Genomic DNA, 26516 nt, shown 5'->3' with positions numbered 1-26516 from the left:
ACTTTGTAAACTGAGACAAGATTTCCAGACAATACATTGAATGTTTGGAGTACTGGTGCTGACATCACGTGCAGAATGAAAACTGAAAATGCAGCTACACATCATCTGATATGCACTCAGTTGGACATAGTACTGTATGCGTACTCTGAGTTTAGAAGATTAAAAATATACATATACATATACAAATATATTGATATATATATCTGTACACAGAGACTGCAAATAGCCCTGAGCTTGCAAGAACTTTCTGAAAAACAACAACAACAAACAAACTTTGAAAGTTTCTTTATCTGGGATTAATGCCAGTTCGTTGCCAGGATTTGAGATGTCGGCTGTCGGTGTAGCCCCCCACCTGCTCGGTCTGCGGTGGGTTGGGTAGGTTGCGGTAGTGCTCAGAGGGCTTGGCATTCACGTTCGGCAAGTTCATGTAAACTGGGTCACCCTTGTCCTGCTGCTCTGTAATCAACTGCATGGACGGTGATGGCTTTGGCATGGATGGAGGCGGACGCTGGCTGGCAACGAAGCTGCTGATGTCGGCGTTGGTGTTCGTGTACTCCTCCCCGAAGTCATCGTCGGGGGGCTTGGAGTTCTTTGGCGGTGGGAGGGGCCTCGTCTTTTGTTTCGGAGCCACTCTGGGCTTCCTCGCCGTCTGTGGCTTCATCGCGACTCGTGGTTTCGGCCCGCTAATCTCTTCATAATCGTCGCCAAAGTCTTCCTCATCGTCCGCGTGCACATTGGGCAGCGGCATGGGGAGCCTGTGCTCCAAGTCGTGCTCCGCCGGCTTTCGAGGAACGTGGGGATTGTCGATCACCGGCAACATCACCTCGTAGGATTCGCTGTCACTGGATGACGGAGACTCGCGGCCGACCGTGTCCCGGTTCATCGTGTTTGCAGGCGACATTTCTTCATAGCTGCCACCATAATCCGCATCCTGTGATCGCAAGAAGGATGGTGCCGTGTGTGATTTTGTAGGTTCCATTTCCTCGTATTCACCACCATAGTCCTCTTCAGGGAATGGCCCGAGGGGGATGGCCTCTCTGATCACCTCGTTCTCGTCAATTACACGTTCTAATAGACGACATACGGAATGAGAAAAGTTAAGAAGAAGGGAAGACAAAGAGAAGGAGAGAAGAGAAGAGGAAGGAAAGTAGAGCACCAAAATGTGAAAATAGGGAGAGAGAGTTTCAGAGAAAAGGGAAAGAAAGTTGAGATATGATAAGTAAAATTGTGAAAATGACAGCAAGAATGAAAAGTTAAGAGACAGAGACACAAATGAATGAAAGACTTGGGAATGATGAAGCATGAGATATACATCAGAATGTGTGTCATTTGAAGGTTTGCAAGGTAACCATAAATTTTTCTCCCTCTGGGTATGATATAACTGCAAGAAAATAGATTCTGTCACTACCGTTTAATCTGAGCACTGATAAACCAAAATGCCAGTCAAAGCAGGACATTATAATAGCAGCATGTTATCACAATCCCTCTTGACAAGGATGAGATTTGTTTGTTTTTAATGTGACAGTTTTGTCATGTTGCACACAACAGAATCTTTTCATACTACATATGATGTAGGATGGAAATTCAATACATATGGAAGCAATTACCAGATTTCCTTCGCTAAATACAAAAGTACAAACTTTGTTCTGCGGAAGTTTCAAAAAGCTATCGCAGAAACAATAAATGTCAGTGACTTGATGACCAGTCCTAAGATCTTTTTATATTTCATTTTTTTCCACCTTTTTCTAAGGTAACCCGTTGAGGACAAGCTGATTTTACCATATCATGCATTCCCCATAGACACCTGCCCGAGTATTTTCGGGACTAGTCTTCAACAGTTTAAGTGCATGAAATTAGGCATATTATGGACATGGCTCATAACAAAATACCACAAGGAACATATTTCAATATAAACTCTGAAATCTTAAAATGAGGTAGTTAATTATGAATCTTTGATTTCCAAGTAATTATTGATGCTATAGATATATATACTTTTTGAAATTTCAAAAAAAAAAATGAAGGCCATAACCAATAGGTTTTGTGATAAAGACACACTTTCTGACCTTGTTGAGTATCTGTTGCTACAAAAACAAAAATCTAAATAACTCACGTGGCACTGGAATCTCTTTCTTGTTTTTCTTCTTCATTTTGATCTGTGGTTTGGAAGGAGAGGGAAGACTCTTCATCTTAACCATAAGAGCCTGATTGAGTTCCTGTGTGACTGGGCTATTGAGTTTGGAGGGGAAGTCTAGGCCCCTGTTCTTCACAGGTGCAGGGGGTGGGCTCCTTGGAGGGAGCTCCTCCTGGATGGGGGGTGGGATAAAAGCAGGGTTCTCCTCCCCAGCTGGAGAGGGTCTTGGTGTCGGCAGCCGGACAGGTTGGGCGGGGTCGGCTGGGGGACGAGTGGGTAGCGGTAGCTGGAATGGCCGTGGGAGCCCAATGTTCTGATTGTCTATTGGAGGAAGGGGGAGGGGCTTGAAGGGAGGTGGGCTCAATGCCGGTAGCTGCTCCGGTGGAGGAGGGAGGGGAAGGTCGGGCAAGCTCTCCCTGGCGACCGGAGTTACAGGAGGAGCTGGAGGGAGCTGGAAGGCAGGATTTACAAAGTCATTGCCCGCTGGAGGTATCCGCGGAGAGGCCACAGCAGTCAGTGGGGCTTTTCCCGGTACATTCTCGTATACGTCATTATTGTCAGAGTCCGTCTGGTCCGGCTTCAGATACTCGTCGGCGTAATCGTCGTCATCATCGCCGTCGTAATCGTTGCCTCTGCTGGGTCGGAAGCCCTCGGGGAGACTGTTTCTTGGAGCTTTTCCAACATCAACTTTCCCATGACTGTCAAGATTGCCATAAGGCCCCTCCTGCTCCTGCTCCTAAATATTTGAAGGAGAAAGCAGACACTATTACTGCAATGGAGTATCCTTAAGATGCAATCTCATCAGACCCACATGCTCATATGGTAAAGCCTGAACTATTCACCTGATTCCACATTAGATTAACACCATCAACTGATTCAAGTGAGTTATTTGCATGTTTTAACTGTTGCTTTATTGTCCAGCACTTATTCCCTTAATCACTATTGAATACGCACACACACACACACACACACACACACACACACACACACACACACACACACACACACACACACACACACACACACAAGTATACCTTCACCAAAGTTAAGTCCAAAACCAGCCATCAGAAAATGTAATTAGCTGTCAACATTCATCCAAAACATCATTGCAAGTGATACTGTTTCCTTGTTTGTTTGTGTTTGTTTTTTCTTCACTTTTGCTAGTTTGTTACAAATGATTCATTTTCCAAGAAACAATCAGGAAATAAAGCTTAATGATATCAGAAATTTGCCTTGAGGACTATACCCCCACAAAGGTGACAAAAATAGCCAGCAGATTAACTGCACTCATCAAACTAGAAACAAACACACATGCATACACACAGCTTTGTAGGGTTAGCAACTTCAGTAGGATTACGTGGTGATGTGTCATGCCTTCTTCACTATGCATGCGTGCATTTGAGAGTGTTTGGTGTTTGGTGTTTGGTGTTTGGTGTTTGGTGTTTGTTGTCATGGTGAAAACTTACATGCAAAGTGTGCAGTTCTGACTCCTTGTAGTCCTTGTGCTTCGTGACGAGAATGGACATATAACACAAGACAAAACAAAGGAACAACAAAAACAAAATAAAATCAAATCCTGTCCACATTGAGTAGATTCTGAAGTGTACATGAGAGAATGAGTGAAATTACTAGCTGTTATTTTCGCAAGATCCTGTTTTCACGAATTGGCACAGATCGAAGCCTTCATAAGCGCACTACTACCTTTTATAGCATATGTTGACATTATTGCGTGTTGTTAAATTCGCAATCCAACTGTGATTCGCGAAATTTGTGAAAATTAAACCCTCACGAAAGTAACAGCTTCTACAGTAGCTAGGATGGGATTTGTGAAACAGTGCAGACAATTATGCTACAGGTGTGGAAAAGTTTGTAGAAAGACATTATCAATTAACTGCATTGAAGCAGCTAGAGTAGATGCACTATTGCAGCATGACCTGAAAAATTTTGGTGGCCTAAAACTGTGTCACCTGATATCCACCGCTTACAGTTTGTTATTCCGATGGTTTGTTATTCCGAAAACCAAATAAGTTTTGTTGTCCTGTAAAATGAAGTTCAAAAGGTTCATCACTCCGCAGCTTTGTTTATCTGAAAATGGGGGGAATTTGTTTTTTTAACTAATTTTGTATGTTTGTTAATCAAAAAATTAAATACGTTTGTAAGTTAAGAAATTCATTAAGACGCACCTCTTTTCATTTCCAGATTAACAAACCTCATTTCATTTTCGGATACAAAAAATCTTTGGAATTACGAACTTCAAATAATGAGCCTTATTTCATTTCCAGATTAATGAACCATTGGGAATTAATGCTAACAATATTTAGATTAACAAACCCATTTAATTTTTGGTTTAAAGAACATCTAGGAATACAGAATTTGATTGCATTGGAAAAATGAACCTTCGGAATAATGCCGCAAATGTTTGGAATGATGAACCCAATTTTGTTTTTGGATTAACAAACACCTACAAATATGGAATTTGAGTGTTTCTGAATAAACAAACATTTAGAATGACAAACTATATTTCTTTTTCAGATTAAAAAACCGTCGGAATAATAAACATTACCCAGCTTTACCATCCCCTACACCCTCACAACTTTCTCTCCCCGCCCCCCTTTTTTTTTTGGGGGGGGGGGGTGGTGGTCTACAATGCATCATTCCTCTGCATTTGTCTGTTCTTCTCTTTTTTTGGGGGGGGGGGGGGGTCATAGAAAGTATCAGAACATCAGACTGAAATTTTCCTTAAACTGTACTTTAGCTGGAGAATGTGCCACAGGGTCCACTCTGCATAGTCAAGCCTACTCTAGTCCCTTGCTGGAATACTGTGTTATGATCACTGTTTGTGTATTTATCAATGGCAGTTTACCGCAACTATTATAAAATGGTATCATGGTAACTGAAACATCTTTTAGATGAATGCATTTAGGTGCGCTTGCAGTCTGTGCTTGTGAGTGAGCTTCTAACGTGCAAGCTATGGTGTGATCCGAAGACCCGTGCACTGAATTTCATAAAACAAATGATGACCACTAATTTCTGACCTCAAATTGCTTCACTGGGGGCAAAGGTCTAAATCTCCAGTGATCCTGACTACATGGTGGTGACTGTGTCGTGACCTTAATTAGACAGGAAGTGGAAAGTTTGATATCTTTTGGCAGGACATGCTATAAAGTAGGACACAAAGTTATGAGACATGCATCATCTGAAGATTGTCCAAGACATGTTCTCACGCTAAGCATTTATTACATTACATTACATTACATAGAAGGAGCTCAAAAACACTTGACTTGATAGATACAATGCAAGAACATCATGTCCTGTATAAACTACTTGAAGCTCCTCTACAAGAAACTAGGATACAATGTTTGGACTGTCAGCCAACACTACTTTCTATTTATTCTACTGACGGTGTTCAGAGAATTCCTCACATAATACATTCTTACATCCCTCAATGACTGAGTGGGATTGGGATTAGCCAATTCAACCAAATGCATTATGTTTGGACGGTCATGTCTATACAAAGTGCAGTAAAAATCACTATGTAGCATATTTGCAGTGATAATGACCTAAACACATGATCACTCCTATTCTTGAAGAGTATGCTTTTAATAGTTTATTGTGGGTTGAGAGGAAAGGGTGGGGGAGGGGACTGGGAGGGCGAATGGATTATGAATGCAACATGAATAAAAGATTTCTGGAGTCTTTATTACAAGTGCCATTTGAGTCAGTTTTATGTCATGCTTTTTAAACAAATGTTTGCTTGTTGTTTCAATGTAATCTTGTAATGTACGAATCTATTTATGATGTACTATTTAATGTTTTTGATGTTGTTACCTTAACACAATCATTTATGTAATGTAAATATCCTGCACTGAATTTCCTATAGTATTACCAGGTGCCTGGTGGATGATTAAATAAATTGAATTGAACTGAATTGAAAACAATTGTAGGATTATGCAATGATATCATATCCACTATACAACATGATAACTTACACAGCAATAAAATACCCTTTTTTTTTGGGGGGGGGGGGGGGAGACAATTAACAGAAGGCCTATTAATGGGACAAAATGATACAATCTGATACCGGCTATTCATAAATAGCTTTGTATCTAAACAAATAAACAGCTTTGCTAATATGCATTCTTGAAGGGATAATGAAAATGACTTGACTAAGTTTTTTTAGACTTGTGTTTCTGCCCACACTACAAGTGTTTTCTGTGCAGCAGTTTTTCAGTTGATCTAAAAATTATACAATGATGCGGCAGGAGTGTAGAAATGTTGACTTTCAAGCATCCTGACATGTTCTCACGCAAGAAACAGAAGCAATCAAGTTTGTAGTACATGCACAACTACATGCGTACATAATAATGCATGTACAGTTGGTAAATATGTGAATGTGTGTGTAGTAAGCATACATTCTTTTTAAAATAAAAGGCTTCAACTGGGGATATGACAGTTTGCTCAAGGTTAACAGGCCTATGTCCATGATTTGTTTGTCCTGAAAAAAATATATATACATATTTATCTTTATTCTGATGAATTGACTAATCAAAATTGGAAACCATCAAAAAATAAATAAAATCAGTTTATTTAAGAAATTAGGCTTCATGTAGTGTATACATTGTAGGTGTATGCACAAGAATCAAGGATATGTGTAAAATATGAGAAATTTTTCCACTTGAATGGTATAAAGTACTATTCGCCTACATATGCACAACAGGTAGGTGCACTATATATGCCTAAGGTACAATTATACCCCCAGGGCCTTAAGAGGGCACTTTTTCATTCGTTTGAAATACATGAACTTTAAACAGACTTGCATATATATGCTCAGTGTAAAACACTATAAATCCACATATGAAGCCTCTTCCAAGAACAAATGCACACACAGACGCATATTAATGATGCCTGAAAATAACAATTCCTACACTCCTGTACGGTGTATATGATTTTATTGGCATTGTGTAATACAAACTACAGGCAACTCTAAGGCTAGGAGAATAAGAGACAGTGAAAACAATTTCTAGCCTACCACTGGAGCTGGCGGTTTTCTCCTCCGGCAGCATCGGACACAGCAAACTATGATGACGGTGACGACCACAACCAGAAGAACGCCTCCGACAGCTGCTGCCACAGGCACAACCCAATTTGGTAGTTTGTTGTTTTCTCCTGCTTCTGATGTAGTCTCAAAATAGACAACTGATGTTGCCAGGGTGGTGGCAATCACGGTGCCAGTAGTGCTTGCATTAACAGTGGCATTTTCAGTATATTTCATGGATTCAGTTGTATATCCGGACCCCTGTTGGGAATAGCAGAGAAAAGAGGATGGGGAGAAAATTAAATGGAGGATCAAAGAATTGAAGAATGGAGGAAGGATAGAGGATAAAGAAGTGATAGAGAAACAAGGGATAGGGGAGGGAATGATGAAGTAATAAATAGAGGGAGGAAGAGATGACAAAAGAACAGCGACAGAGGGAGGAACAGAAAGATGAGATGGAGGAAAGGAAGAATAGAGGAAGGAAGGCAGAATGGAGGAATGAAGAGATGAATAGAAAAGCGATGGAGGAAGGGATAGAGGTGGGAAAGGATTGAGAGAAGGGATGGAGGAAGGAATAGAGAAAGGAAAGGATAAATGGAAGAATGGAAGATTGGATAGAGTGTGGAAGGAATAGAGGAGAGAAAGGATGGAGAGAAGAAGATATAAAGACAGAGATGGAGGAAGGAAAAAAAGAGAAGAAGGAGTTGACGAAGAAAGGATGGAGGGTGAAGGATTTGAGGAATGAAGGGAAGGAGGAAGGGAATGGATGGAAGAATGGATGGAGGAGGTACAGATGGAGAAACAGATCAAGGGGAAATAGATGAAGGAAAGCATGGAGGAAGAGATTGAGGGAAGAATTTAAGGGATAAACAGAAGGAGCAATAGAGAATACAAAGGATAGAGTAAGAGATAGAATGGAAGATAGATTAGATTTAAGGAACAGGGGTATGGAGGGAGAAAGGGGACAGAGGAAAGAAAGGATTGAGTAAAGGAGAAATGAAAGATGGATGGAAAATGAGGATGAAGGATGGAGGGATGGAAGAAGGGATAGAAGGTTAAGGGGACAGAGGAAGGAACAGAAAGATGAGATGGAGGAAAGGAAGAATAGAGGAAGGAAGGCAGAATGGAGGAATGAAGAGATGAATAGAAAAGGGATGGAGGAAGGGATAGAGGTGGGAAAGGATTGAGAGAAGGGATGGAGGAAGGAATAGAGAAAGGAAAGGATAAATGGAAGAATGGAAGATTGGATAGAGGGTGGAAGAAACAGAGGGAAGGAACGATGGAGAGAAGAAGTGATGGAGGTAGGGAAGGAGGGAGGAAAAATAGAGAGAAGGAGTTGAAGAAGAAAGGGTGGAGGGTGAAGGATTTGAGGAATGAAGGGAAGGAGAAAGGGAATGGATGGAAGAATGGATGGAGGAGGTTCAGATCACGGAAAAATGGATGGAGGAAGGCATGGAGGAAGAGATTGAGGGGAAAAGGGACAAAGGGAAGGAGTGATAGAGGAAACAAAGGATAGAATGATAGATAGATAGAGAGAGTAATGGATAGAGGAAAGACATGACAGAGGTAAAAAGGGATGGAAGAAGGGATAGATTAGATTTAAGGAAGAAGGGATGTGGAGGGAGAAAGGGGACAGAGGAAAGAAAGGATCGAGTGAAGGGGGGATGAAAAAGATGAATGGAGAAATGAGGATGAAGGGATGGGAGAAGGATAAAAAGAAGGGGTAAAGGGAGGAACAGAAGGATATGGAGGGATGAACCCAGAGAAGTGTTTAAGAGAAAAGACAAAAATGAAGAAACAGGAGAAAAATAGTTATAACTTTTAGGTGATGATGAGGAAGATAACACCAAAAGACAAAGTTGACATAATTTCAGCATTGTACATACTTCAGCATTCTGATATATGCAATGCTCATGCTCATGAAACTAGACACATTCTAAACAGTCAGGTAATATTTCAGTATCAATAAGCATATAAATAACTGTATATCATGTGGCATATTTTGACATTTCTCCTTCATCCAGTAATTCAACAACTTGCAGAAAAAGTCATGCTGTATGTAACAGGAAAACAATTGTACTTCTCCAAGTTGAGAAATCACTGACTTTCCTTGTTATTTACTTGTGTTTTATTTCTGTCATCAAGGCAGTTCCCAACAGCAAATCAAATTATTTAAACTGTAGTTGCAAAATTGTTTTGCAAGTCCAAAATATGGAATTAGTAGGCCCTTCACTTGCAAATGCATGTGTGTACAGAATCATCTGCAACAGACAGTCATGAATACATTGGAACCAAATCTAGGAAAAGAAAAATGTAGGAGCACAGGGCATCGCAGAGAGGGCTCTGAAGCTTTGACCAAGAGGTTCTAATAGTTCAAATCCTGATGCATTCCTATGACCTTGGATACACGGTGAGGGGGGTGGGGGGAACACACAATTAATGTCCCATCTGACGGATTTGAAGTGCTAACAGGGGACTTTTTGTAAAACTAGAAACATCTTCTATCATTTGTGTTACAGGTATAGTATCCTGTTGTAATGTTTACTCTATAGTTTTTGCTTTATGTTTGAAATGTCTGTGATATCATGTGCCCTTTATCTGGTTGAATATAATGATAATAATAGTAATAGTAATAATAATAATGATAATAATAATAATAATAATGATAATAATGACAGCAATAACAATAATTGACAAAAAATGCACATTGGCCTTTTTCATGGCATCAGAAAGGAGATAAATACTGAAGATTACTTTGCTTGTGAATGAACTATTTCAATATGGCACCCACAGGACCTGTTTGTTCATAGAAGTTTTAAGATGTGACTTATATACATTCCTCTCACAAACCAGGAATACTCACTATAGTTAACTACAGGGTGCTACATACAAACACTTGCCCGATTGCCCGGAGCAAGGGAAAATCAAATTCGGGCAAGTGTTTCTGAACAATGAGAACAAATTCTTGCCTGAATTGAGCAAGTAAAAAGTTCTGAAACCACCATTTTTTCCCTCATTCCCCTCCAACAAACCCACAAAGTCAACCATACAGAAGCCCAAAGATAATGATTGTTTTAGTGATGCAACACACTTTACGTTTTATTTCAGCAACTTTCCAACACCTTCATGAAGAAGTCCCAATGCAATGCAACGGCAACACTTGATCGGACAGAGTTTGTTAGGCTACTCTATTGTGCTTTAGCATTCAAATTAATGTACCTACTGTTTATTCAAATGATTGTGTTTTATTAAGCCCTAGACTTACACATGATTTTCTACATTATTTCCTTATATTTTGGACTTTCTTTTTGGGCGACTAAAACTAATGTTGGGTCAAGTGTTTTGCAGCAAATTTGAAAATCTGCTTGCCCGACTGGACAAGTGGTAAAATAAAGTTATGTAGCACCATACTATATTACTGTATAAGCTGTAATTTTCTAGGGGGGTTTAAATTTTTGTGAATTTCGCAAATCACTGTTGGACCGTAAATTGAACAACACGTTAAAATATTACCATGCGTGGGTGACCTCCTCATTTGCGAAAATGTCTGTACATGAATATAATAGCTTATACAGTAAACTGTGCAGCCACACACAGGGCTGCAAAGGAATTATTTTTGCCATGATTTCACAAGTGTTTTTCCTCATCACTCGAAGGGATGATATATGAAACTCTGTCATGTTTGGTTACCTGTCCGGTCAGGTTACAATGATATCACCATTCCACCCCCCCCCCCTCCCCCATTGCTCTAATGAAAGCGTTTTCATTCTCATTTTTTGTCAGACATATGATAGCATGCAAACATACTTTAAAGGGATTGTACAGTATTGGTGGAGATGAGAATTGGGCTTTTAACTTTTTGCGAGATACCAAGAAAACACTTATGAAATAGCACAAATTAAAGAATACCATATTAAGAGGAATTCAAAGTTTATGTGGAAAAAAAAAAATCGGGTTTGGAATGATTGAAACATCCAAAAATAAAGTAACACAAAGCAATCGTAATAAAAGGTGGGTCCCACAATCTATTAGAATTGCTCTGTTTTGGCTATCTCAGCCATTTCAAAACCAATTTTCATCAAATAAATGTTGAATTCCTCATGGAATTACATGCTCTTTCATATTTCACAAGAGGTTTCTCATTATCTCACCAAAAAATGTTAGAAACCTGAAATTAGGTCTCAACCAAAACTATACGATCCCTTTAACAGAATAGAATTTAATAACAGACTATAATCCTTTCTATACTCAGGAACTTATACTATAGCTTAACCCTTGAGGATGGGCTGATTTTGCAACATGCATTTCCCATCGACACTTGGCCGAGTATGCTCAGGATTCCACCTCAACGTGTTAAGTTACTCTAGAAGATTTTCTACTGATCAGCTTTCAGTAATCCACTCAAACACGACCTACAGTGTAGTTGTAGATTAGCAAACCCATTCAGGTGCGGCAATGTGCCTTTAGTCCAACAGGAATGCAAAGATTTGCATGATAGGGACTATGGGTGGATTTGGCAATTTCTACTCTTTACTATATACTGTAAAACACAATATTTTCGTGGCATGATATTTTCACGAATTGGAGCCAACGGCCTTTTTCGCGGCATGAAATTTTTGTGAGTTGCCTCTAACATTCAATGCATATAGTGTAGACAAGGACTTTCCCGTGCATTTTAATTTCGCGAATCTTGGCTCTCGCAAAATTTGGGAAATCAAAATGCACATGAACATTCTTTGTTTTTCAGTAGATAGCTGGTTGTCATAGATCTGTGCCTATCAGTGAAGAAAAAAAACCATGCAGTGCATGCCAATAGAGAAACAAAGCATGGTATTAAATGGCAATTAATCCATAGTTTGGATTTGCTAGAAATGTGATATGTCCTTCAAACAACAATGCTATTCTCCCCTACATGAGACAGAGAAGTCTAAAAGTGTCTATTCAAAATACAGTACTCTCTGCTTAATCGGGTCGTGTCAGGCAGAGCATTTCATACCCGATTAAGTGGAGCACCCTTTAATAGCCTTTCAGTGCACACACTATGCACATATCTGCACCACATACACAGCATACACAGTATATGTCAATACAGCCACAGCTCATTTGCAGTCACATATCTCTCTCTGTTCTGCCATATGGACATCACTGCCCGTTGGCGATCAGCGATGCAGTAAGCCTCTAGTTTGCAGGCACAAACCCTTGTTGGTCGTATAGAAGTCTGCATGCGCCAAGACTAATACACGCACCACTACACTGCAGCCTCTCCCTTGTTGGGAGATGCTTCAACACAGGGCCTATGGGACAGTGCCAAAGTGGTGCATGTAGTAGTCTTGGCGCAGACTCCTTTACGACCAACAAGGGTTTGTGCCTGCAAACTAGTAAGCCTCCTCCAGCTCCCTCTATCGTCTCACGAATACAGCAAGGTAGATGCTCTCTCGCCAACTATCCCAGCCATTGTGGAAAGGAAAGTGAGTCGTTGTCGTCCACGTGAAGTCACATATAGTTTTCACAAAAAGCTAGGTTTCTCTCATACACCGTACTAGCCCAACAGAATTATTAAAAGTTTTACTGTACTATTTTTTAATTGTATAATTTCTTAAGAGTTCATATTTAGACACACACATTTTAAAGACTTTCTCCGAGAAACAATGACAACTGAATAGAATAGAAACTGAAATGCATACCCAATTATCCGGTAAATATAACACGGATTGGAACTGTTTGTTCACTTTGTATGTCAATTAAATGGAGTATCCGATTAAGCAGTACCCGATTTATGTGGAGACTACTGTAGTTGAAGTGAGAGTTCACTTCCCATTTGAACCAATCGATACAGTACAATTGCATTATCAGAAAGGAAGGAGCATCTTTGAAATTAGACATGGAGAAGCTGAGGATCATATGTTTCACATCTATTTATATATTAGTTTTACAAGTATTAATTACGGAGTTCTTAGACACAATGCCATATACAGATGCATATGTGACCTGCTACAACAAAAGGACCCAAAGTTCAAAGGAGGACAATTTTCTGAAGATGACAAGACATTATTCCCTATACTCTTCCACTTTAATTCCGTGCATAACATGACTCATAAAAGTACTCGGTTGCGGGGATATCAAAGATTTTATTAGCGCATGTCGAGTGGTTTAGGAAATCAGCATTTCGAGAAAACCGCCTTCAAAGTTTTCTTCTGATGCTATCATGATCAAGGGGAGGCAAGACAGTTTACACCTCTTAACAACAGAAGGTATGCTCCTAGCAACCTCCGCAATGTTCATTCAAGCTTAGCGCCAGTGGTCTACGCACGACCAATCAGTAACCAGGATGCCAAGCACTGACCAATAAGATCACTACCTTGTTGCTAGGCGCAGAGTCTAGCTAAATCCAAATCTTCTGACACGTTTCTGTTCCATTGAAAGTTGGAAAGTCATGGCCCAGATAAACACTAATTTCTTGCCTTTCCTTTGATCATTCAGCTTCGAAATTTCGGCAGATGATAGACGATACATTAGACTACAAAATTATGCCAAAAAAGGAAATCCAATCATTTTGACAGATTTTGATTATCTGACTTCAAACTCGATTTCCTCAGCTCAGCCGTCAGTGACTTTAGGATCCTTTTGTTGTGGCCTGTCACATTTATATTGGATACAATGATGATGACAATCTATATAGTTTTATAAGACCCTCTAGGTTTCCCTTTGACTAGTCTCCTGTCAATGGCCCTGGCGCTGTTGGATTCTGTAGAGTCAACATTGATATTGGGTTTGCTTCAGTTGCCTGATACAATGAATTATTTGCACCAAGGCCCTCTTGATCCCCGCCTGACAAATATTATACATATATCGATTATGCGGTGAGGGCATCATCACCTTAGTTATCAATTTGCACATAATATGTGACTCAAAGATCGCAAAAGTTGCTGATATGGATTCTCTGTAATGGATCAAAATATAATATTTGGGTTGACTGACTCAAAGTTTTGGAGCTTGTCTTTATTTACCTGGGAGAGTAATCTTTTCTCTACCTACTGTCAAAATTTGGCAGCTTAAAGACACACAGTCGTGGCGAGTGGTTTGTGCGGCACGGAGACGAACGCAACATGCTGCCTCCCCCATTCTGTATCAAATGTAGTGACCCCAAATGAGAATAGCGTTGGCTCAATGGGTCAGCGAACAACATGCTAGACTACAAGAGTTCTGTGCTACAAATCTCCTGACCCAAAATGGCTGTCCGAGCGAGCCACGAGAGCTTCCAAATGGACGCACACTCTCAGTGCGCATGCCCATGAAGAGAGGCCAAAAGAGCCACGCGTCTTCTGGCCTCTCTCCTCCAATCACCGCAGCTCGCGGTCACAATGTTTGTGTATGATGCGTACACACACACGCACACACACACACACACACACGTGTGTGTCAGTGGCAGCATTGTCCCACGCGTTAGTCTGGCATTGCGCAATTGCATGCACAAACTTCGGTCGTTCGGGAGTGTACGTACCATTAGGGATGACGATCGACCATCTTTAAAACAAAACTGAAATTGAGATATTAGCAAATTTTTCTAGACCATATTTTTTTCAGACAGGCACTGCTCTTATTAGGAAGTAGAATATATTTTCATTGATATTTCTGCACAGCAAGCCTTAGTGACTAAAATGTTAAACTCCTTTATTCTTCTTTTCTATGAACCTGCATCTCCCAACTCTCTCTTATTTCAATGACTTGTTGAATGGGTTAGGATGGTTCAATCTTAAATAATCTTAAAGGGACTGTACAGTACTGGCTGATGTGGGGATTCATGTTTTGAACATTCTTAAGTGAAATAATAAGAAACCTCATATGAAATATGAAAAAGTATGTAATTTTAAGAAGGATTCAAAGTTTATTTGATGAAAATCGTTTTGAAATGGCTGAGATATCCAAAAAAGTGATAATAATAAAAGGCGACATGCCACACTTTTATTTGGATCTCTTTGTTTCACCTTGTTTTTGGATATCTCAGCCATTTCAAAACCGATTTTCATCAAATAAACTTTTGATTCCCCTTAGAACTGCATGCTCTTTGACATCTCATAGAGTGGTTTCTGAATATCTTGCAAAATGTTAAAGGCTAAATTTTCACCTCGACCAGAACTGTACACACCCTTTAATATCAAGGCTTACAGCTTTGTCTTATAAACTAGCAATGTAGATAGAAAAGTGGAAAATCATTTTGGCCTGATTTTTGTGTGTTTTTCAGGTTGGCAGTCACATATCATGTGATAGTGACTGATTGTTTAGTTAACCCTTTCTGAGCCGGGGACTTTAGACAGTGTATGGGGTTTTTCTGTACCAATTAGTGCTCAAAACACACAAAGGGGTTAAAGAAGGTATCACTATAAAATTCTAAGACTATTTGCAGGCATACTAAAACTTCTCATTAGTGTATTGTTCTAGTTTCATATCCCTAAACACATTTTTTGAAAAAAAAAATATATTGAGTGGTGTTTTTATTCAGTTCACTGCCTCTAGAGAGTACAGGCTAGGCATCCAGGGTGGCATAGAGTAAATCCTGTTACATAATAAGTCTGTAGTTTTTACGTGCCCTCGTTACGCTCAATAAACCAAGGAGAATATATCCCAAGCAGTGGTAAAAATACCTTCCCAAATGCTGGGGCTTTCATGCTACGATGTTTTTTAGTTTTGTTTTACTTATTTGTCCACGTACAGGGAACACATTTTATTGCCACGTTGCCTTACACTGAGGCGTGCAGTTAGGCAAAAAAAAAAAAAATTGTTGCATTGGCGTAACCCGCCCGACCCTAAAAATTCCGCCGACCCCATGTTTTTTTATTATTTTTTTTTTTGCTATCGATATCAAATATCTTGTTGATTGTGATCGCGATCGCACAAACCCGGAAGTGGAAACGGCTCTGGGGATATCGGATGTACGAGGGAGAGATCTAGCGCCTCGCATAAGCCTTCTTTGATCAGTACGTCATCTGTTTCCAACACGGACACGTACTCTAACAAGATTTATTCAGTGTATACGTAGCATTCAGACTGCGATGTATTGTGCACAGTTTTGCCATAGGTTTCTTGTGTGGAGAACTTACACGAATCTGTATATGTGGGACTGTAATAGAGATCGCCGTGTGCGATGAAAAGATCGTACATATGGGTCAATTTGCATCTATCTTATCTAAGTCAAAATAGTACAATATGAAGTGAAAACATTCAGGATAGGGATTTCAACATCTTTAAATTCTGTGAAGGGGTATAATTCCAGTAATATCGGCCTCATAAATGATTTGTAGAATAGATGAACACAGCACATTTGGTGCAGCAGTTGTAACTGTTTACTGAGCTGAGCACGAGTTTTACACGTAAAATGCAGGTAGCAAAAAAAAAAAAAAAAAAAAAAAAAATCCGCCCGACCGACCCTATTGAAAATCTCATGTTATGCCAATGCAACAATTTTTTTTTTTTTGGCCTTAGTGGGTAGCTCTGAAATAGTCTGCTTTCTCCCAATGTGAAAAAAACATTACATACTGTAAACACGGAAATTTTTGCATTACATGGATTTTCATGTGTTTCATGCTAAGTTTGGCTAGCTTGAATTCTACATCCTGTGAAAATATTTTCAAGATTTTCTCTGCACATATTGAATACACTGACAATGTGCACATTGTGAATTCAAGGATCCGCAAAGATGTGTTTGAGCAACTCAGCACACACACACACACACACACACAAATCATCAAGCGAAAATATCAACGATATTGAATATATATGTGACCCGCTACAACAAAAGGATCCTAAAGTCGCTGACGGGTGAGCCGAGAAAATCGAGTTTGAAGTCAGATCACCAAAATCTGTCAAACGTTTGGACTTCTGTTTTTACATAATTTTGTAGTCTAATGTATCTTCTATCATCTGCCGAAATTTCAAAGCTAAATGATCAAAGGAAAGGCCTGAAAATAGCATTTTTCTGGGCCATGCTCGGCTCGCCCGTCAGCGACTTTAGGATCCTTTTGTTGTAGCGGGTCACATATTTTGTTGCCTAATAATCAGCTAATATCCCTTCCTGCACATCCCTTATACAAGTATCTCTCATAGAAATCTGAGGTAGAAAAAATAAAGGATAAAATGTGAGGAAAAAACAAAACATACTTATCTCAGCAGTCACTCATAAGATCATAATCAAAGTCTTTCACTCATCAGAAATCTACTTGCCAAATAAATGTGGAAAAAAATTATAGCTTGGTGCAGCTGACCAGTCCCTGTGTAGCACAGACATAAAACATTGTCCAGAGTTTGCTTTCCTGAAGTATTCTGAAAATGTACAAAATGCATACTCTATTTACAGCTCAATCTACAACAAATGTTTGGCCAATTCATACATAAAAGGCATGAGTCAGGCCTATCAATAGCCATTATTGAAAGTGCATTAACCTTGGGAAGTTTACAGTGGGGTTATTGGTCTGTCTGTTTGGTTTGATTTTTTTCCCCCTAAAAGACCTTCAAATGCTTCAAAATTTACATTTACTACAGGCAGACAAACACAAAAGTTACATTCATATGGAGGCCAATCATGAATGGAACCATGAGCTTAGTGTATATACGGCACCCCGTAAGCTACAACCAGCATCCATACAATGCCTAATCTTTATTCAAGATGAAATTTTTCAACATGGATAGAGTGTAAACCACAAGAAATCTTGTAGAGTGTAAACCACAAGAAATCTTGTAGATCTAATCATCAACTAATCTTAATAGTGATTGCTATTAAACTTCAGAGTGCATCTACACAGGGATAAACTAAAAGCTACTGGTAATCATCAAAGATTAAAAGGATGGTACAGTTTTGGTTGAGAAAGGACTTGATGTTTCCAGTGTTGCTTGATGATTAATTTTTGAGATAATGAAAAACCTCCTATGAAATATGAAAGAGCTAGCTTATAATTCTAAGAGGAATTCGAAGTTTTTTTGACAATAATCTGTTTTGTACTAGCTGAGATATCAAAACAAAGTGACCCTAATAAAAAGTGGGATCCACCTTTTATTAGGTTTCCTTTGTTTTACCTCAGCCATTTCAAAACCGATTTTCATCAAATAAACTATGGATTTCTCTTAGAATTGTATGATTTTTAACATTCTACATATTGGTTTCTAAAGTACCTCGCAAAAAAGTTAAAAGCTAAATTCTCACCTCAACCAATACTATCCCATCCCTTTAAAACTTTGAGTTTAATGGGTTAAGTTCAGGAATGTCATGTGAACTTTACTACAAACTATGAGAGAGAAAGTGGAGCTCCATCTCCCAAATTGTGTTTCCATTCTATTAATTTGTTGCAGTATTCATAGATTTAGCAATTAGGAGGCGTTGAAAATTCTGAAACCAAAACAAGCAATTTCATTGCACAGTCTAAACAAAAATTGTGCAAATGAAAGATGGTGTTTTAACTCCACCTCATTAAAGGGTCAAACACCAGAAAGTACAGCCACAAAACCACATACAATAATGTGGTTTACATGTATAAAACTTAATGAGAAAAAGGTCCACCATACAAAGGGGTCATCGCTACTTTACAGGATTAAAGGACAAGTCCACCTTCATATACATAAGGATTGAGAGAATGCAGCAATATTAGTAGAACACATCAGTGAAAGTTTGAGGAAAATTGGACAATCCGTTCAAAAGTTACGAATATTTTAAGTATCTGCGCAGTCACTGCTGGAAGAGAAGACTACTACAGTGTATGATGTCACATGCGTACAACTAAAGGAAAATAAAAAGAGAATTTCACAAAACTTTACTTTTTGAATAAAGTGCACATTTCTTTGACTTGCTACTGACGTATGTTAAGGGTAATATTATTCCCCCTGCCTTCTGAAAGAGACAAGTCGAGTGTTCTTTTGTTATGCGAGAAAAATGGAAATATGTTGAATTTTCCTTATTCTTTCTTTATATCGTTGTACTCATGGGACATCACAAGCTATAGTAGTCTTTTCATCCAGCCGTGACTGAGCAGAAACTTCAAAAATTCATAACTTTTTAACGGATTGTCCGATTTTGCTGAAACTCTCACTGATGTGTTCTACTAATATTGCTGCATTCACTGAACCCACATGTCTATGAAGGTGAACTTGTCCTTTAAGGAACAGAATTCTGTTTTCTTTTAGAAGAAAAACTACAGCAGCATTAATAGAGCAAGTCACATGACTTTTTATTAATAGTACTGCTCTCAATTTGCACTCAACACCTTTTTTCAGGTCATGATTTAGATTGCGATGAAAATTCCAAAATTTTACATGTACGTTGAGGACAGAAATAATACAGTTTTGTGAGATTCATGAACCAAATCACACAAATCAGTGTGATTATTTTTTTTTTTTTTTGCAAAAAAGACCTGAGGTTGTGCGGTGAGAACCATGACAACAAAAATGTTGAAACTTTATATCCCACAATGCACTGCACATGTCATTCCTTGCTATTATTGCCATGCTGTGGTGTGTCGCAGTATATTGAACTGGCCTTGAGACTAGTAAAGTTTACATACAGTGTGTAACATTCATAACATATGCTCGGGTCTCTTTGCAAATAATCGTGACCCAACAAGTCTTTTTTTTCACAGTTTGAATGCTGAATCAAAAGAACGTGATGCTGATCACGACCCAAATTTTGAAATTTTCGCAATAAGAATGGAGCTATTTTTTTCTTTTTATAGGGTCTATTATGCGATATTCGTTTTCCAGATGGATAGAGACATGTTCGCTATCACATCAAACCACTCAGATTTAATTTGCATACAATCGCATAGATCCTCACACTTGACTTTAATACAAGACATATGTCCACTTGATATCACGCAGACCAAGTGATGCTTTCAAGGAATTAAGTGAAGTATTGAGTGTTGATGAAAACTGTCCGTGATGTCTTGAGAAAAGGAATATATCTTCAGCTAAGAACAAGAAGGGCTTTACTGCAAATGGGGGAGGGGGGCAGTATTGAGTAATTGGTATCCTGGTGTAGAGCTCGATTCCCTATAACCACATTATGGTGTCAATCTTAAATAATTATCTCATTTTATGTCTTATTCATACGAGATATAATTGTATACTTAGAGAGTGGCATTTCATTATGCAATGAGACATGAATCCATTGTTTTCATATCTGCGGGGCAGATCCAGCTTTACACATATACTTCAAATATTTTTTTTTTCAGTTGTAGCATCAAACATGGGTTCACGGGGAAAAAGACTATAGGGATTCCATCTCTTGAACTTCCTCGGTGTAGGTAGGGCCTTAATGGCTCCAACAGTAACAGGCAACATTCAACACATTATGAATCGATTATTTCACTGCATGAATAGTGCGATGTTTTAGACATACATACTAAATCAGCACTGAAATGTATGGTTGCCCATAATGGCCAAACAATAACACTTTAATCCGTTGAAGACGAGTCCGGAGTATACTCGGGCAAGTGTCTATTGGAAATGCGTGTTGTACCAAAATCAGTCTGTACCTCAACGGGTTAAGATGAAGGCTAGCATGCTTACAGTACCAGGTAGTTTCATTTGCATGATACAGGCATGCTCAACAATAGCATTAACAGAGCTAGACAGTGATGTACTTGAAATGTCCACACTTAAATTTATGCAAAAGGTCCATTTGTATCAAGCACAAGTCACTTCACTGCATTTACCAAGTTTTTACGATAATGGCTGAGAAGTGACCAGTTGGAGACTAGCTCCCAAATATTTTGACTTTGTGTGATTCTGTGTGTACTATCTTTTATACCTGGATTGCAATTGTTAACTCACATTGGACATTATTCAAGCCCTGGGTTGTTGAACCCATCACTACGAAATACACAAAGCGGAATCCTACCTATACTACTGATTCAAACTGACTGATTCAAAGCCCCATATCATGCAGAGCCCAAATGACAAAGAATACAAGGACACTATATAATCAATTCTTTAGCTAGCTTTCTGGCCAGTTTAGCAAAGATCTAATGTGTAATGGCTTGGGCTAAGTAACAGTGCTTTGGGAAAAAGGGTTGGCTACAGGATTGTGGTTAAATTAGTAGTTTAGACCCCGATGTGGCATTGTAAACATGTAAAGGGTATAAAAGTGTCACAGGTATTAAACAATGCTAGGTAAAAATGGCATCTAGACATCAACAAAATACAATGTAAAAAACAAAACGAAAACTAAAACAAAGACAGAAAAAAACCCTGAGGACAAAGAGTCCCATCTGCCATTAATGTCTCAGATCAAGAAAAAGGTGGTAGTATACAGAGAGTCACAGGAATTATTACCTGAGGTGTCAAACCCTAAGTTGTTTTTCTTTTGTTTCATTGTCATAAACTAGTCAGATGGACCACGAACCGAATTTAGCTTCAGTTAGCTCTGTCACCAAAAAAAAAAATGATGATTTGTAGTCTGTCAACCATTTCAGTAATTTTCGCCAAACCAGTACTGACAAGTACAAATATGATGTCAATACTAACAGCAATTATTCTTCCTGATGTGCCACTGATATTGCAAAGCTTTGATCTTCTAAAGTAAGGCTATGATAAAGACTGTTATCTGAACCAGAACAATTTCTAAAAATGTGACAAAAAGCATACTGAAATCACTAAATATTTGAGGCACATTATACAAAGGTAGGCCTACTGTGTTAAAGAAACCTGACACTTCCAAACCCAAATCTCTATTATTGCAAGCAAATCCATGTTTTTTGGCTTTAATAGTAAGAGAAATAAAGGAGGTCCTTTATGAGCAGAAAACCTCTTCAATTTTCTCATCTGCACCAGGATGCGGTGTGTCAAGCAGCACTTATCAGTGGATACTGCATATCTTTTGCCAGCATAGTATTTCACGAATCACGATTTAGAAGACAAGATTTTATGAGTGGCTGAATTGATGATCATGAGCCATAGCCATGGAATGAAAAATAAGTGCTATCCTTTGCGACGAGAAAATTTAGCAAACACTTTCTTCTTTTGGAGATGCTATACATTGCATTTCTGTCACAAAAAGTAATTATCTTTTTTCTTTAGTTGTTAATTTCTGTATCAGTTTAAAATTCAGGATGAAACATGAGTACCATTCCTTTGAAAGATTGGTGTTTATTTGTGTTGATGTAGGGCAATTTTTCAATCAGCTAGAAATAAAGCAACTTGATGCGAGATCATTAATTTGAATGAATAACAGTACCCACAGCTATAATGGATAAGAACCATCACTGTCTATCACATGGAAGCTTAGTTGTCTAGTGCATGGATATGACGCCTGTCTAGCAATCAGCAGGTTGTTGGCTTGAGTCCAACCTGAATACCAGTACGGATGCCCATGATTTCTCCTCATGGTTCCTACTGGAACAATAAATACTCAGTATTTACTTGTGTCAATGTAGGTTAATTCTCAATCAGTTGCAATAAACAAAATTATTACAGAAAAGTTCGCAGTTTTCATACTAAAATTATATGCTAAACATTGCTTAATTATGAGAGTCGTTAGTATCACAAATATCTGTCAAGTCATGACTTTTAAAGAAAATAACCCAGACACAGGGCAAAATATGTAGTGCGTACATTGCAGTGTACTGCTGGTATTAATCAACCTCCACTTCATTGAAACTGTTACTGTACACACTATATATTTCACAAGGTTTTTATTTTCGCAAATTTCCCCAGTCAGGTTGCTGTTCGCATATTCAAAAAACACATGAGAATATTAACTATGATCCTGTCATGAATGTAATATTGGAGGCATATTCTCCAGTCATTACTGTATACAGTACTCAATGATAGCAAATTTAACCACTTGTAATATTGTTGGGAAGTCCCGATTTGCAAAAAATTGGATTCACTATTTAAAGGGGAAGGCTAGTAACTGATCAGTGGGAATCAGTGGAAATACTGGGAGATGATTGTTCCAATCCTTATGGGATTCATTCAAGAGTTCATTGTATATCTATTGTTGTGTGAAAATGATTCGCTTCAGAATGGTCTCATATTCAAGTAATGTGCAGTTTAATGCTTCCAGGTTAGCGTCCCTGGTCAGTGACGGAGCATTAATCTGCACATTACTTGAATATGAGACCGTTCTGAAGCGAATCATTTTCACACAACAATAGATATACAATGAACTCTTGAATGAATCCCATAAGGATTGGAACAATCATCTCCCAGCATTTCCACTGATTCCATCTGATCGGTTACTAGCCTTCCCCTTTAAAACATTATACAGCGTATACAGTTACTTCTTTGGTATTAGACTCTTTGTTTCTACTGCTGACAATGCACACGTAATGGATGTCTGGAACAATGAGCTACTACCGGCTATTAACCCTTTCAAAACTAATCATCTCAAACCACCAACGGAAATGCATGTTATGAAGATGCTCAAGGTAAGGAGAGGGTTAAAACAAATGGCATCATTGTTGCCTCAAATGAATACCAGTGTGTGGTCAACCTCAAGTAGCTATGAACTTTCACTCCTACCACTACAGAGATGGCAGACATTTTGTGATATCATTTGGTCGTATGGTTGTTGTTGGTGTTGTTGTTGTTAGGATGTACTGTGAATTTGGTGGGAGAATAATGCAAACATAGTGGAGGCACATGAGCCATAGGGACATTTCTAGTTGATTTATTCATGAATATGTTATAATGTTCATTGCAACTGTCATGGAAACAAGTAACTGTGATGTGAGATGTGTTTGTATTATTGTGCAGATGTCAATGGGAGCAATATTTCTATACGTATGTCCTATCATAGATCAGTACAGATGAATCTGAATCTGAGTTTAATAAAGGGAGGATTAGGTCATGACATCATCACTTCATCTCATTTGCATAATATCGGTTGAGAGCCAGAAGGGCATTATTACGATTTGGGATTGGGGGGTATTTAAAGGACAATTTCACCTTCATAGACATGTGGGCTGAGAGAATGCAGCAATATTAGTAGAACACATCAGTGAAAGTTTGGAGAAAATCTGACAATCTGTTCAAAAGTTATTAATCTTTAAAGTGTTTGCGCAATCACTACTGGATAAGAAGACTACTACAGTGTATGATGTCAGATGCGTACAAAGATATAAGGAAAATAAAAAGAGAATTAAAAAAAACTTTACTTTTTGGATAAAGTGCACATTTCTTCAACTTGTTACTGATGTATGTTGAGGGTAATATTATTCCCCCTGCCTTCTGAAAGAGAGAAGTCAAGTGACCTTTTGTTATGCAAGAAAAGTGAAAATATTGTGAATTTTCTTTATACTTTCTTTATATCGTTGTACACATGTGACATCACAAGCTTTTGTAGTCTTCTCATCCAGCCATGACTGAGTAAAAACTTCAAAAATTCATAACTTTTGAACGGATTGACCAATATTCCTCAAACTCTCACTGATATGTTCTACTAATATTGCTGCATTCACTCAACCCGGGTGTCTATGAAAGTGAACTTGTCCTTTAATTACTGGTATCACAATGTAGAGCTCCATCTCCTACACATACTGGTGTCAATCTAAATTATTTTCATTTTCAGTAACGTATTGAAAATCAAAATCACAATGGTGCTATTTGACCTGACATTTGGAATAACGCTTTAATCATAAAATCCACCCACTTTTGATATGCTCAACCTTAGAATGCGATAGTGCCCTTCTAGTCCTCAGCTGCTGATACATGAATGTGGATATGACTAAAAGCATTGTTTTGTTAAAACATGGGGGTGTTATTTTAACACTCAGTGATATTCTTATTTTTTTGTCTGGTTGCAATGGACCGTATTCAGTTCTGTTTGCTCTATACCGCTTTATTTGCTGAAGTCAGCTTTAAAATAGAGCGACCTTTCACCATGGTTTCAACAAGATGTTTATTTCTAAAACTGACAAAAAGCCCCTCCATCTTAACATCTGTCCTTGAACAGCGTACACATTTAAAAGTCAATATATATACTATACAGCCATTTTCCACACTTCATTTGGCCATGTTTTAAAGGGATCGTATGGTTTTGGTTGAGACCTAATTTTGGGTTTCTAACAATTTTTTGGTAAGATAATGAGAAACCTCTTATGAAATATGAAAGAGTATGTGATTCTTTGAGGAATTCAATGTTTACTTGATGAAAATTGGTTTTGAAATGGTTGAGATATCCAAAAAAGAGTGATTCTACTATTGAAAGTGTGGGACCCACACTTTGTTACAATCGCCTTTTTTTACTTTGTTTTTGGATGTTTCAGTCATTCCAAACCCGATTTTCATCAAATAAACTTTGAATTCCTCTGAAAATGGTATGCTCTGTACTATATCATAAGTGTTTTCTTGGTATCTCGCAAAAAGTTAAAAGCCAAATTCTCATCTCCACCAATACTGTACCATCCCTTTAAGGAATTATCAAGTCTGACTAGCTTTTAAAGAAAAATCCATTCCAGCCATTTTCCCCACTTCCTTTGGCCATGTTTTAAGGAATTATCAAGTCTGACTAGCTTTTAAAGAAAAAAAAATCCATTCCAGAATTGTATTTATTTCATAAGAAAGGGGGAAAACATAGCTCTGAAGAACAGTGCAAACAATGTTCTAAATCAGATTTCCAAGAATAAGGAAGGTATGACATTCTGAAATGTCAAAATTTTTAAGAAAACACTTTTTGACCAGTAGTAGTGAATATTCAAATCAGCAAGCTGATGATGTCATACAGAGCTGCCAACTTTTGTAAAGACCTTTCAGTACTTTGATGGCTAAAATCATTTTATTTGCCCCTTTTTTGACTGAAAATCAGTAATCCTTAACAGTGTAATAGAATATATAACAGACATTATTTCTAAAATCAGTTATTTGCTTGTAGGGCAATTCCACGGTATATATAGGACACAGGTGCCAAAAATTCAAAATGATATTTGTTTCAAACACCATACATTTTCAGACAATACTCGAGTTGAAGTTTTAAGAATCATTATGCTTTTCAATAAAAGCGGCCATTTTGATTTTCAAAATGGCTGCCAAAATATACCTATATATAAAACTCAATGGTAAAAAGAGTGTATTGTCACATAACTTACTCTCTGTATATCCACTTTACTAGTACTCTAAACAACAATCTTTTATATGTATGCAGTTACCAGAGAAGTCTTTTACCACATGATAGAAAAAAAAACTGGTTCCTTTAAAGAATTTGATAAAAACTTTTAATTAGTTTGACAATGATGAGTGTAACGTCAGTTACCAAAAACAAGGAATTTTTAACTTTATTCATCAAAGAAAGTGAGCTGTATGATGTAACTTGGGATTTCTAATGTATGTCCATATGCCTTCCTTTTAATACCAGAAATAAGGATACTTGGC

At 38.2% G+C, this 26516-nt stretch overlaps 1 protein-coding gene across 1 annotated transcript in view; it reads right to left on the bottom strand.

Annotated features, from left to right (window-relative positions):
• Window positions 1-286: 286 nt before the first annotated feature.
• Window positions 287-26516, bottom strand: part of LOC139712422 (uncharacterized) — a 44602-nt gene continuing 18372 nt past the window's right edge. The window contains exons 2-5 of the mRNA XM_071624244.1: window positions 7161-7427; window positions 3598-3636; window positions 2111-2867; window positions 287-1068 (exon numbers count right to left, since the gene is read on the bottom strand). Of these exons, the coding sequence (XP_071480345.1) occupies window positions 287-1068; window positions 2111-2867; window positions 3598-3636; window positions 7161-7427 (1845 nt within the window). The remainder of the gene's footprint in view (window positions 1069-2110; window positions 2868-3597; window positions 3637-7160; window positions 7428-26516) is intronic.

The sequence above is a fragment of the Diadema antillarum genome, unplaced genomic scaffold (assembly GCF_040938485.1).
Source record: "Diadema antillarum isolate AM-2024a unplaced genomic scaffold, OU_Dant_1.0 seq00001804_RagTag, whole genome shotgun sequence".
NCBI lineage: Eukaryota > Metazoa > Echinodermata > Echinoidea > Diadematoida > Diadematidae > Diadema > Diadema antillarum.
The sequence above is the reverse complement of the archived record's forward strand: the minus strand, read 5'-3'. Positions and strand labels throughout refer to the sequence as shown.